The sequence below is a fragment of the Pteronotus mesoamericanus genome, unplaced genomic scaffold (assembly GCF_021234165.1).
Source record: "Pteronotus mesoamericanus isolate MK-2021 breed Mesoamerican mustached bat unplaced genomic scaffold, CSHL_Meso_final contig_130, whole genome shotgun sequence".
NCBI lineage: Eukaryota > Metazoa > Chordata > Mammalia > Chiroptera > Mormoopidae > Pteronotus > Pteronotus mesoamericanus.
In genome coordinates this window covers 6,389,419-6,404,108 of record NW_026555060.1, presented here as the reverse complement: position 1 = coordinate 6,404,108, position 14,690 = coordinate 6,389,419, and the positions used below count along the sequence as shown (strand labels likewise).

The 14,690-nt window shown below is 38.1% G+C and overlaps 1 protein-coding gene across 1 annotated transcript in view; it reads right to left on the bottom strand.

The window, feature by feature from the left end:
• FRAS1 (Fraser extracellular matrix complex subunit 1) overlaps positions 1-14,690 on the bottom strand; it is a 422,802-nt gene that overhangs the window by 131,494 nt on the left and 276,618 nt on the right. The window contains exons 27-29 of the mRNA XM_054591913.1: positions 11,926-12,196; positions 8,407-8,491; positions 5,379-5,705 (exon numbers count right to left, since the gene is read on the bottom strand). Coding sequence (XP_054447888.1) covers positions 5,379-5,705; positions 8,407-8,491; positions 11,926-12,196 — 683 coding nt within the window. The remainder of the gene's footprint in view (positions 1-5,378; positions 5,706-8,406; positions 8,492-11,925; positions 12,197-14,690) is intronic.

The following is a 14,690-nucleotide window of genomic DNA, read 5'->3' as shown; positions in this document are numbered from 1 at the left end:
AAGTTTCATTTTTTAATTTTTGAGAAACCTCTATACTGTTTTGCAAAATGGCTACCCCAATTTATATTCCCACAAAGAGTGTATAAAGGTTCCCTTTTTTCCACACTCTCACTAACATTTATCTTTTGTCTTTTTGATAATAGCCATTCTAACAGGTGTGAGGTGATATCTCATTGTGGCTTTATTTGTATTTCTCTGATGATTAGTGATGTTGAGCATCTTTCTATGTACTTGTTGGCCATTATATGCCTTCTTCTGAGAAACGTCTGTGCAAGTCCCTAGCCTATTTTTAATCAAGTTGTTTTTCTGCTGTTGAGTTGTTTGAGTTTCATATATATTTTAGGTATTAATCCCTTATCAGATATATGGTTTCAAATATTTTCTCCTACTCATAGGTTGCCTTTTAATTTTGCAGATTGTTTTCTTTTGCTGCACAGCTCTTTAGTTTGATTCATTCCCACAAGCCTTTTAACAAGATCCCCATGAGCTGAGGAGCCGTGCTGAAGTGTGAGATGCATGGCCCAGGACAGGGACCATGATGAGTCTAGAATGATTCTCCCAAAACCCCACAGACAGGCATTTAGAATATTTATGTTTATAACAGGTAATACATATTCCTCTGTTCCTTGATTATTTGTTTATAGTACATAAAAAGAAACAGACAACTAAGGAAAAGAATAATTCTTCCTACTCATTGTGATGATGACGGTTTTTTTCAGTTGTTTTCTTTTGGGAAGAGTTAAGAAGAGATAAATCGAAAGCTATACACTGCCTTTTCTACAGACAAAGAGCCCAAAGGGCCAAACATTTTAGCCTAATTTTCCCAATGGGCCTGACATTTTTAGTTTCTTTATCTTCTTGTAATTTTTTTCTTCTTCTGCACAATGATGCATATATCCCTCTAAACTCGAGAAATTAGCCTTAATATCAGTTGACTAATCTTCCTAGTGAAGTTTTATATATCCTTCAGGGTACTACATTCCAAGGCAATGAAATCTTAACAAGAGATTATGGGGGCATAATTAAAACAGTGCTTTAAATTAAAAAGTTCTTCTAATTCATTTCATAGGACAACAGGCATATGGAAATGTTGGTAGTAAAGTTTAGCCATTATATATCGTATTAGAAATTAAAAAGTTAATGTTGTAAACCAAAAGTCAGGGCCGAAGTCTCTATCATCTGGAGTCAAAAAAAACCTCTCACGAATACAATGAAAACCTCCTCACCTCCAAATGAAAGCTTGGGACAAAATGATGAGCTCAAATGATCATGCTACCCAACTCCAGGCCAAAATATTTAAGACAAAAACATTAATTAAATAGAAAATTACTATAATTGGATGTAGTCAATGTCAATGTCAAACCTAGCATTTTATTTATTCTGTAAGTGTACCTTATTTTGCAAAGGCTCATTTATACCATAGCTTTTAAAATTTAATCTTGTAGAAAATTGTGGATTTAAGGGAAGGATCATGTTGGGTGGTGCATATAAGGTGAATCTTTGATGCTATTTACCAAGATGAAGAGCAATAGAAAGATAATTGGACTGTTTTTTGTGGTTCTCAATGTGTGTATGAAGAAGCTTTGCTCCTTCAGGTCAAGAATATAGAACCTTTTCTCCATGTAGATTTCAACTGCTTTATAAACAAACAAAGGAGAAAATACATTTTTTGTAATCAACATAGATTTTTTGAGTGTATACCTAAGAGACACATCTTATAAGACACTAAATTGAACCTCTTAAGCAAGTCCAAAAAAGGCAAAACCCTCATATGTGGCGAGGATTTGTTTATTTATGAAACAGACTCTTATTTGGAAAAATTAACTTTTTTTGTGCCATTGATATGTATAATTCTTACAAATATCCTTGTTACCAAACTGTGTCCTTGTAAGACAACCTTTGGGAGGAGAGCTTTTAAGAAAATTGAGTGAAGGCACAGCAGGGCTTTTAGCTGCACACAGGCCTTACCAAGGTCAAATAGCCAGAGTGGACTCCTACTAATAGAATTTTCCATTCAGTTCATAGCATGACACTTGGGGACTTTTAACATCAAAGCATTACCCAGTGGCAGAAAATAACTGTTCAAACAACAACAAATGAGGTCAGAAAGATCATCAGATTTATGGCCAACATGGAAAAAGATGCATGATTTCCAGAGGCCTTAATTAATAAAAAAAGAAGGTAATTCTTTGAAAGCCCAGCAGTGGAGAGCAACCAACCGATAAGCTTGACTTTTCCCTGCACACATTTTTAGCCCTTATTAAATGCCAAACTGTTTTAGGATCATATCTCTAACAGGCTTGGGTTTGGTAATGCACCCAATTAATAAAAGCCTGTTCAGCAGAGCATTCTTTATTACTTCTTAATCTTTTTGAGTTCTTTTACCTCCTCCCTTCAACAGAACATGTTTCAACATCAGTCCTGGGACTATTTTCTCCTCAGCCATTCTGTATAAGCCTGTGTCATAGTCAAGTTTACTCCCTGCCAGGCCAAGGATAAAAGTATGTTTGGGGGATGTGATGTAGAACTGGAGGAACGATGGGAACAGATATCACCTGCCCACAGTCCCAGATGGGCCACACCAGCATTGGCAGAGTTGCTACAAAGGCTTCTCATTTGATGCAAGAGATCCCTTCAAAGGCACCAGCCTCACCCAAGCAGCTGCATCCACCTATCTATCTCTACATCCAACAAAAATGAACTAAACTCCTACGATGTGTGGCTGAAGAGAGTAAGACTGAAATAGTTTCTGCTCTCACAAAGCTTTCTTTTTCTATCCCACCTTCCCTTTCCATCTATTTTACCAGGTTAACTTTCCTGTTGAACAGCATTGGAGTTAATTTGTACATCCATTCCCTACGAATTAGGCCTAAACCCCTTGGCCATTCCATTTAAGCCACCAGCTAGACATCAGCCAGTAAATGACCTCACTCCAAATTTAATACACAGACAGCCTCAGGATAAAAACTTGGATGCCCATATTCGGACATAGCTATCAGGACAAAATCAATTACGTCTGACTATACATCTACTGGAAGCTGTTAATAGTTGAGGCAATTTTTTCTTCTTGGGCTCCAGTAGACTTATGATTATGAATAGCTTCACTTAGACTGCTTGAATAGGACATTGAAAAACTGACTAAATTACTGTCTCCATTCTGTGCATTAAGGGGATAAGAATGCATATGACCGAAATATTGAAAAGTATGGACTAGAATGAAAAGAACCATGAGGCTAAGTATGAGGAGGCAGAACCACGTGAATTGAAGTCACATCTCCTGCACTAAACACCTTTATGAAAAGTAAATGTTTTTAAACTCTTTAAATGTTTTCTAATCTCTGTTTTTTAGTTTCCTCTTTTGGAAAATTAGAGATAATAATGGTACAAATATCCTAAAATGATTATGGAGATACAATAATTTACATCAAGTATTAGTGCCCAATGAAGGTTCAAAAACAAAACGAAAAACACCTACCACCCATAAAATTTCTTCTATTCTAATATTCTTTACTAAGATATTGTGAAAATAAGTAGAGTAAATAGGAGAAAACGTACTTTGAATTCCTTAAAAACATACAGTACATATTTATAAAATATTATCAGTACTAGAGAGGCAAATTTATTATTAGTACATCCTGATGGATGCTGGGGCTCTGGTCGCTGGTTTCATTATCCTGATTCATCGCCTGATGGACAGGTAAGCACAGCATGATAGAGGATGAAAAAATGGCAGGGGAAAGGAGCGATACACACCATAAATGTCAACATGACTACCAAATTATACACACCATAAGGATTCTGAAGTTATGTGCTTATGCTCTAATTATAAATTAAAACTCTATTTTTCTTTGTTTTGTTTTGGTAGTCAAAGCAGCAAAAATCCTAGAAATACCCTTCAACCTTGGGTCACACTACACAAAATGATTGTGCAGTACACCAAACTGAGTGCCAAACAGGGAGATTGAAGCCATGGTTAGGAAGGCAGCTGCTAGGGTTGCACAGAAGTCCTGTAATGATCTTTGAAAAGAAACCAAGAAGGAAGAAAAGAAAACTTTCTGTGTCTGTCTAGACTTCATCTCTTTAGAACTAAACCTAATTTCCCAGGGTATTTGCAAAAGGATGATAATTAGGATTAGCAACAAGCTGGCTATCTGCCAACTCTGTCTCATGATCAACCTTCACTTACGCCCATCTATCGCACCATCGCTGTTTTCAGCAGCTGAAAATAATGAGACAAGAGCATCAGAAACTAGCTAGCAGATCACCTTAGATTCAGGTGTTCACCTTAACAAGGACCAATTGCAAATTTTGAGTGATCACTGATGAGCAAATGACAAGCGATTTCTAACCTGTCTTCAGCAAATCAATCTCTCTAGCTGATCACTGATTATGCTTTATTAGGTACTGATATTTGGTATGAAAAGTTCTCAAAAAATTGTCTTTCTGTCTAACACCATGGAAAAGAGCCATTTTTGCTCTAAGAGAGAAAAGAGCTTCTAATGAAATATCATCAAGTATTAAAAGGTTTGAATATTTTTCAATAGATCCCTTTAATTTAGCCCAGTATTTCCCCAAATGTGATAGCCTCCCATTAGTAATACCCAAGAATATTTTATGTAGTACGTAGATGAAATTTTATAAAATGGTTATATATTAATTTTAATATTGTAGAAAAAGTATAATTCTACATTAAGCCCATGATTTCACAAGTATTGTTTATTAGGATGAGGCCACAGTGAAAACAGAAGTTGATTCAAGGAAAACTATTAAGTAAATAATAGGGCAGGTGCTTGCAGATATGACAGAAATATACAAAGATGGCATGGGAATGACTCAGGCTGAGAAACTGCTTCTACTCTATAAGCCAACAATTTCTATGATTAATATAAGAAAGTTCCCTCATCCTACTTCAGTTGGGCTAACAGAATGTCTAAATTCATCCTTTTTGATTCATTACAATAACTGGACTATGAGCTTCACATATTGCATGAGCTGTTTTAAAAGAACAGAGAGCAACAGGGTGTGTCTGACTCTTATGAACACGCTCAGGCAGGAGACATAAGGATCAGTGGACAATGAGGCATTTTTAATGGAAGGAAGTTAACATAAAGATTCAAAAGCTTTCCTGTAACTACCGTGGTTCTCCGTAGAGAGCATGGGACCAGTCTTTCAGATCAAAGGTGCCCCTAACAAAATAGATATTGTCCCTATTGAGTAAAATGTTCTCTTAATCTTTGAATGTCCTAAGAATCTCCATAATGGGTGCTTAACAAATATTTGGATAAATAACCAACCCATATTTTTATGAAATTAAAAAGTAATGTCATCAACAAAACTTAACAGCAAGGAAACTGTAGCTCTGGGAATGACACACCTACCTTGGGCACAATCTTCACGCGAAATAGTATATTTTGGAAGGAGTGTCCATCACTAGCCTGCAAGACTGCAACATCGGACGTGCCCTCCAGGCCATCGTGAGCATAGTGGAGAAGGCCCCTGGAGAGTGCATCCAGCCGGAATTGATGGACAGGGGCTGCTGGGGACTGAAGCGTTTGAAGCAACTGGCCATGAAGTGGAGGATCCAGCACTTCGACTGCCACATCCTGTGGATTGTCATCATCTCGGATGTCAAGCAGCTGGGTGGTGATGGTTCCCCTCTCTCCCCTGCTAATGCGGAGGACCTCATTTCTCAGCACATAGGGGGGCTATGGATTGAAGGGAAGGAGGAGAACAGAAGCCACTTAGCAGAAAAAGTGAAGACAATCCAACATGCTAGGTATCAGTTGTGTGCAATCCAATTGATATTTTGGTGCTTTTTACAGAACTCTAGATGTTCTCTCAAAGTGCTAAACTGCTGCATATTAACAGTATCTGTCAAAGGTATGGTCAGTCATAGTAATCACAGCAAATGAGGTTACTTCACATCTCTGGTTCTGGAAGTTTCTCAAGCGATCTCAGGACTACAGTATTCATCAGAGGCAACAAAGGAGAGCTTCTTGCTTCTAAAACTTTGAAGCTCTGTTGTCTCAATTTATCCTACATGCTCTGCATATAACTGTGATCACCTCAGTGTCAGGCAACCCAATCAATTGTCTGAATCCAAGAGAGACTAATAAGATATATGGAATTTTTGCATTTGCTTTGAGAGTTGGGCATTTCATTCCAGACCATGTTGTAGCATGCTGATTCGGAGTAAGATACTTTTGCATTCTGAATTTATGCTATTTCTGGTCGCTCCCAGTCATTCTCTTCAAGCTGTCTCATCCATATCTTGAAGGGACCCACCCCAGCTCAGGTTAAAAAGCCTGATAAGATCATGGTCAGAGTAAGGCAACCACCTTGTTAATTCAGGTGGCACTGCTAATATAGCAAAATTTAATATGTTTTCCTTAGGATTATCAGGTTTCCTCTCACCAACTTGAGTAAGCAGATAAAATGTTCTTTCACAAAGATAAAAGTTAATGAACCATAAGAGAAAAACATCTCACATAAAAAAATTAAGGCCAGAAGCCAAAAAAAAAAACTATCTTATTTTTTTTTTACATCGTTTGAAGTTGAACCATCTAGGACTTTTCTCAGCACATGCCTTCTTTAATCCAAAAGGTTTTCTTTTAAAACTAGCCTTCCTGGCCTTCTGGGAATTTCTATATCTATTAAAGTAATGCCTAACTAGTGCATTGTTTTAATAATCACACAATAGGAAACTAGATAATAGCTACTTAGAATTCCCAAGTGAAAATTCAAAAGCTGTGATTCTACACATGGGAATGAAAGGCCCCTTGGATCCTGAAGAGAGAGGTCAAAGGTGATGTCAAAATCCATAAATGGAAAAGATTGAATTAACTTACATGAGAAAATCCCAGGGAGCCTTAAGATCATGTTGAAATATTGCAGAAATGTAAAGGAACAAAGATAAGTTAAAATTCATCTCTAAAATTCCATTTTTGAAAAGTTAAAATCATAAAAGTTTCTCATAAATAAAATAAAAGTGTCCCCTACTATCTATATACTTGATATTTGGAAAACAAACAAAAATTAGGGAACCATGGGAACTCACCATCTCAGTGAGAAAGTCACTTTCTGATAATCTACACTAGGCCTTTTATTCCCTTGTTTTGAGTAACTATTTTACACAAAAGAACTAAACAAAATTTCTGAGCTTAAATACTGAAAAACATTTAAGCGAGTAAGTCCAAGACTTGATGTCACCCTCTGATCCGTATTTACAGAGATCACATTGCAGCTACAATTAAACCAAAATTCATACTCCTAGCCAAACCCTGAGATCAAATTAATTTAGGATCAATTTCTAATCATTCCTCAACTTCAGCCATCCTGAAAGTGAGAATACCATCAAGAAGAGTTGAGCTGGGCTCTTCATACCATTTGGCAGTCACTTCTGGTTCAAGTCTACGTTATCCACAGTCCAGTCTTTTCATTTTTGGACCAAAGATATAAAAAATATCAGTTTAAAGGCAATGACCTCAGGTCTTTCCCTGAATCTTGAGTAAGATACTACTGAGACCTAGATATTTAGAGAGCCTTGGCTCCCTGGGATAGCGTCCCATTCTCTTGCACTCACAACTTAAGAATATATCTATCTTCCTACTCTCTTTACACATTTCAGCTGCTCAATCCCTCAAGCCCAATTACTCAGAGCTTCTACCACTATATATATTCTGCACACATAAGTACAAGTTGACAAAGATGAGTAATGAGGACACAAGAACCATCACAATGAGTTTTACAACATCTACCATGATATCCTCAGACCAATGCTTGGCTGATGACCACACTGGCACAACATTTAAGCAGATCTTTAATAAGACCCTCTAACTACTGCCAACTAAGATAAATGTAGTCCAGCTGCATGACAGATAAGCAAAAGTATCTGACATAATCCCATATCCATGAGAGAGAAACATTTAGACAAAATGAACTTGTTTATCTAAGAGTAAGGAATATGTTAAGAACTAGAACACCTCAAATTATCCTGATGAGCTAGTTTTTGGATTCAGTATAGCAAAATAAGGCACCATAATGTAATGGTCACGAGCACAGAATTTGTATTCAGATTTCCTGAGCACAAATCTTGGCTCTCTATTGATATACGCATTATTTAACCTCCCTGTGACTTAGAGTCCTCATCTGTAATTTGGGGATAATAATACCTCCTAGGGATGGCATGAGGATTAAATGAGAAACACTACAAAGAGTACTATAGATGTATTAGTAATTGTTGTTACGGTTGTTATTGCCTGCAAGTACTAAAAAATTATTCCATGAGGAAACTGAGACAAGATTAACTCAGCATAATCATTTTTTTCTTCAACTACAAGAAAACTTGATTTGTGCATAAGAAATGATAGGCATGTAAAATTATTAATAGCATGGCATTTTTATTACCTGTGTAGAAAATGCTTGTATGTTGATCAGCTGTGGCTCAGAGAAGAACTGCTGGTCACTAATTTTCAGGGAAAAGTAACCTTTCCTGAAAGAAGTCCCCCAAAAAGAAATGATAAGTGTAATCATTAAATTAGTCTTTAGAAAGACAAGGATTAAAAATATTTTCAGGTTATGTGCATGGAAGAATTTGGATCAAACCACTGCAGCAATGTAACACTCATACTATAAGTAAAAATGACCAGACAAAGATGAACCTGGTGAGATTCAGATAAAACTACTGGGTGTTCTTTCATCTCATTATAACAGTTATGTAAATTTTTCCCTATTTTTCTAAGTTGAATATATAGAAGGTTGAAAATTACTTTGGGGACCAAGAAAGGTTTCTAATATATTGTAAGCTAATGGTAAAATTGAAGAATGAAAAAGGAGTCTTTCATAATCTTGGAACAGTTCCCAATGAGTCCCTCTTCCCTGCAAACCCTCTCCCTAAGCCCTTGATACATGTACCCCAAATACCCATGTTTGCAATGCTTTTTTTACCTGACTCTACCCTATGCACCCACACCAGCCACACACATGCAACATTTAATGTGGATTTGATTAGGGAAGGATGTCTGATCATTGACTATTGGGAAACCATAGCCCATTGTGTTGAGAATGTGGAGGCAGCTAGGTCAATGAAGCCTATGAGACAAGACACAGAGACAAGAGAAAGAATTGAGTCTTGCTTCCTGTTCCTGGTTCTAGCTTCCAGGCTTGCCCTGGGGCCCAGCTGCCCTTCCTATTTTTAAAATGTGAGCCGTATCTGCAATGTTACAACAAACCTTATTATTTTCCTTAATCTAGTTCACATTGACTTCCATCACTTGCAACCAAAGAGTCCTAATTAAGAAAACAAAATAAGGCTCACTCTTGGTTGCAGTTTCTACTTCCAATAAAAGAGTGTTGTTTCAGCAGCTTCAGAGACTACTAGAAACGAAGGTAGGAGCTGCCCCCATCAAAGCCAAACCAAGCAGAGAAGTCACTGTGGGCTGGTAAGGTGTGATTAATGCATTATGAGAGGGTTTGAATTCTGATCTATGACAGAAACCATATTTTAAATGTTCTTTAAAAGGTGTTCTAATTAACTCCTGATACATGAAAATGTGGATGGATCTTAAAAGCATCATGGCAAAAGCCAGAAACATAAGATTACATACTGCATGATTCCATTCATATGACATTTCAGAAATTGCAAAATGACAAGGGTAGGAAACAGATCAGTGGTTGCTAGGGAGTGGGGAAGGTAGTAACTGTAAGTGGAGTTTTAAGGGGTGATATAGCTGTTTTATATCTTGAATGCATTATGGTCTCAAACTGTAAGACAGTATACATTTGTTAATACTCATAGAACAGTGTACTTTAAAATAGGGAATTTTATTAAATGCAAACTGTACTTCAATAACTCTGAATTTTTAAAACAGTTTTCTTGCATTCCCTCCGATTTTATCTTTCCCTTCATTTCCTGACCCACCCCAGTCCCGTTGCTCTCCATCCCTACCTCCAAGACTTCAAGAGAATGCAATTGATGGGAGCAATAACATAAACCACAAGGGGGTGTTTGCTACCAACCTTCTGGGGAAAGTAGATTTTTGGTGGCAGTGAGGTTCCAGTAACTGTGTTCAGTATCTCAGCAATGCAAGTTGATCATGGCTACTATGGCTATATTTACAATTTGTCTTGTACTCCATAGGAGCATTCCAATATCAGAGGAATTCAATCCTAAAAAATTCCAGTCCTAAAGAACTATGGTCAACATTTACATGGGGAAAAACAAAACCATGAACCTATGTGGCAGGTTGTACCTTTTGTTTTTATATTATTTAAAAATATCGTTTCCTTTTTGCATGCGTTTCTACCAATCCTGTTCATTTTACTATTACTCTCCTTTCTTTTGTTAAAATTTTTAGACAAAGAAGATCTAAGGTTAAATGAGTATCCCCTCAAAGTACTAAAAATTCCCTAAAAAGAGTTAGCATTCTTCGTGCCATTTAGGGGTGCTAAGCTGACTCTACAAGGAAATAGATGATGTGAGATTAAAGAGGTTAAGTAGACAAGAGGCTTCGCTTTGGTTGTCTTTGAAGTTTTATGTGTTTTATATACATTTCAAAAGTGATCCCAAGATAAACAATTATAGGAATGGGGGGTGTGTCTCTGTGTGTGTGTGTGTGTGTGTGTGTTGCTAACACTTAACTATACTTGCTACTAAATGAATGCAGGAGAGGGAGCATGAGTTTGAAGAGTGATTCTGTGGCATCAAACACTAGAGTTTTAAGCTCCATCTGTGGAAACGCTTCCACATGCCCCTGCGGGATGGCAGCATGCCCATTAGTCCTACTATTGTTAAGAAGGCAGAAATCATAGTGGCTGAAGTCATGGGCAATGGAATCAGAGAGCCTTGGGTTGGAGCCTCAGCTCTGTGCCTGTGGGGTGGGGGGCCTTGGGCGAGATTACGTACACCCTCAAGGTCTTGGTTTCTCTATTTGGAGCCTGAAAACATAAATATACAGAATTTGTGTAAAGTGTTTAACACAGTGTGTGGCTCATAGTTGCTCTTATTCCTGTAAGATGGTTTTGAGGTTGTTGGCTCAGCAGCTCTGACCTGCAGATAGAGAAAGTGCCATTTACTTTTCCCCCACCTATGTCCTAGCCCAAACGTCTCAAAAAAAATCTCAAGTTTAGTGGTGATGGTAGAAAATAGTCACGGTTTCCTTATCACTGTTCCCTGGGTATCAACTCCTTGTTTACAAATACAGTCTACTCTGAATTATCTGCACTAATGAAGCAGAGCAGGGTGAAGGATAATCCAACAGGCTAATCTTTGGGGTGCATTCTCTGATTTCGGTTTAGTAGATTTACTCTGCTAATTACATGGCTATATTTGCTTGGGTTAGTGTTCACATTCAATTGCATTCCTGAAGCATATGTCAGCTGGGGTGGGGAGACAGCCAGAAGTGGGCTAGGCCTCAGAGGAAAACTGGATCAGGCTTAAAAATTAACTACAATTAATCCCAGAAAGTGGATAATAAAAAGTTAACTGACTCTTCATTTCCTTCCAACCGTGAAATTCTGGGACCCAGACAATACCTTGAAAAGTGTGGACTCCGCCCTCTAGCCACTCCCTACTCCTCGTATATAGTGCTAATGTGGAAGAAGCAGCTGCAGCATCTGGGTGTATAACTAGTTTTCTTTCTGCTGGGCCAAAAAACTGGGTAATTGTACTAGGAACTTTCCTGTCACATCAGAGAATTACACATAATTATGTGATAAAATGAAAATGCCTCTTACAAAAGCGCACTCTCTGAGCAATTACAGTGAAATGATGACAGGCAGCTGAAAGCATTTGGCGTTTGTGGAGTATCGATCTTTCCCAGAAGAGAAGGGATAGCTATTGAGAAAGGGGGAGCCGAGGGGGATGGGGCGAGGCACCAAGCACTGCAAGAAAGGAGGCAGGAGGAAAACAACAGAACACCAAGTCACCTGGGTTTTTCTTTGCTGTGCACGAAACGCACTTTTTTCTCGTTCACATCTTTCCAGCTAAAATGGCCAGCCTTGTCGAGCTGAACCTCCTTTCCATTCCTTGAGAGCACTAGCTGACCGTTGGTAGGAGTGCTCACAACATAAAACAGGAGGTCTTCGACCCTGCCGCCCTGGTCTTGGACATTCAGGAGCGAAAAATCCAGTGGCTTCATTGAACCAATTGCAAGGGTGAGAGAACCATTCACATGAAGACCAGGAGTGTGTATTTTGCCTGGAAAACATATGAATCCAAAGGTCAGGCTTGGTAATTCACTAATCACTGTGTGTCTGTGTGTGTGTGTGTGTGTGTGTTGAAAGAAATAGGCTTGTAATGTTCATTCACAGCTACACGGATGAGACTTTAGGCTACTGTACACCATAAGCTTCCTTCTAATCCAGTGCTGCTCACCCTGGATGCACAAGAAAATAGCACAGGATCTTAATTTGTATGTTAAACTATAAAACTCCTAGAAGAAAATGAGTAAATCTTTGAGATCTTGAATTAGGCAATGCTTTCTTACATATAACACAAAAAGTACAAGTGACAAAAAATAGATAAATTAGACATTGTTAAAATTAAAACATTTCATGCTTCAAAGGACACCAGCAAGGAAGTGAAAAGACAACCCACAGAATGTGATAAAGTATTTGCAAATCAGATATTCCTGAAAAGGAACCTGAATCCAGAATATAGAAAGAACTCTTCCAATGCAGTAAAAGACAAGTAACCCAATTTTAAAATAGACAAAGAATTTGAATAAGGATTTCCCCAAAGAAGATTTTAAAAAAGGCCAATAAGTACACAAAAAGGTGCTTGACATCATTAACAATCAGAGAAATGCGAATTAAAACCACAAAGTGATACCATTTCACATCCACTAGGAAGGACAGTAAAACTGCTCCTGAGGATGCAGAGAAACTAGAACCCTCATACATTGCTGGTAGGAAAGTAAAATAGTGCAGCCACTTGAGAAAACAGTCTGGCAGTTCCTCAGATAATTAAATACACAGCTACCCAACGATGCACCAATTTCACTCTTAGGCATATACCCAAGATAACTGAAAACACATATCCAAACAAAAACTTGTATGCAAATGTTTGCAGCAGCATCATTCATAATAGCTAATAAATGGTAACAACCCAAATGTTTATCAACTGATGAACAGATAAACAAAATGTGGTATATCCACACAATGGAATATTATTTAAGCATAAAAAGAAATGATACACTGATTGATACATGCTACAACAGGGAGGGACCTTACATTTTACCAAGTGAAAGAAGCCAGATGTAAAAGGCCACATATTGTATGACTTCACTTATGTGAAATGTCTGGAATAGGCAAATTCATAGAGACAGGAAGTAGGTCAGCGGTTGCAAACGGCTGCAGTAGGGGGCGGTGGGGAGAGACTCCTAAGGGTTAGTAGATTTCCCTTTACAGTGAATAAAATGTCCTGGAATTAGATAGTGCTGACGGTTGCATAACTTTGTGAATATTCTAAAAACCACTGAATTGTGAATTTTATGGTATGGGAATTATATTTCAATAATAATGACAAAGAATTACATAGGGATCTCTAAAACAATACTGATACAGGGGTTCCACCACCAGAGATCCTGACTTACATGTTCTGGGTGGGACCTTGGTGATTTTGACAGGGGACTCGAAAGTAGGAAAATTTTAGTTTCAGGAAATAGTTTGATAAGCCTAAGTAGTAAATGCATGTGAAAAAGCTATTGTTTCAGGAGCTGCAGGTATGGCCCATCCTGACTCCAGGAAATCATAGTGATTGATCTTTGCGCTCTATAAGAGAGACGACAGCATGGGGTACAGCTAAGGCAACTAAAGACAACACACCACCTGGGCACAGCTGGAGATATTGGAACTAATGTGTTCCAGGGAGAGACAGACAACTCCCCCACCCTCATGGCAAGAATGCTGCAGTTTTGGGGTTTTTTTTAATTTTCCCTGAATTCCAAACCCCTCACCACACTTTGTTCTCTGTTATAAAGAGGCTGGCTGGCAAGGAAATGCAGGATGATCCATTAGGGTACAAACCCGCAGTCTTCTCAGATCGCTAGCCATCTGAGTAAAGAACACAAAAAGATTCAATCCCTGTCTCTACTTACTGAGTCTGGTAGGTGACAGGCAGCCCTAATGCCGGCTTCTGGTTTCAATTTTACAAACTCCCTGGGTAATCCTAATAGGCTCCAGCGTTGAGAACCGCGGTCCTATCTTAAGACATCTGTCATGTCTGACGATCAGACCCACCAAGGGCAGGAAGAGAGGCAAGTGTGTAATACCAATGGTAGAACAATACTAGTTAATCTATAGTGAAGTAGGATTAACTAAAGTAAGAAAACAGCTGATGGGTGAACTAGGATTCCTGACCACTCTGTCTCCTGCAAGTTGTTTTGCCTGGGCTTGAATTGGTAGTGTGTCCTTCTATGTGTAGGTCATACAGGACAATTAGAAAATGCCAAGTTTCAAGGGGACTACTTCTACTGTAAGATTACTCTAGTGAAAGTAGAATTCATATTCGCACATTGACTTGTATTATATCCCAAGAGGAGTAAGCTGATTCTCAAGTACTTGCGGTCTCTAGAAGGTTCCCAATAAAATAAGCCAGAGATACTTTTTCTCATATGAAGTCTTAATAACTTTAGAGGTCAGAAATACAGAGATGAAAAATATGACTGTTATTGATAAAGGTTACCCAAAAG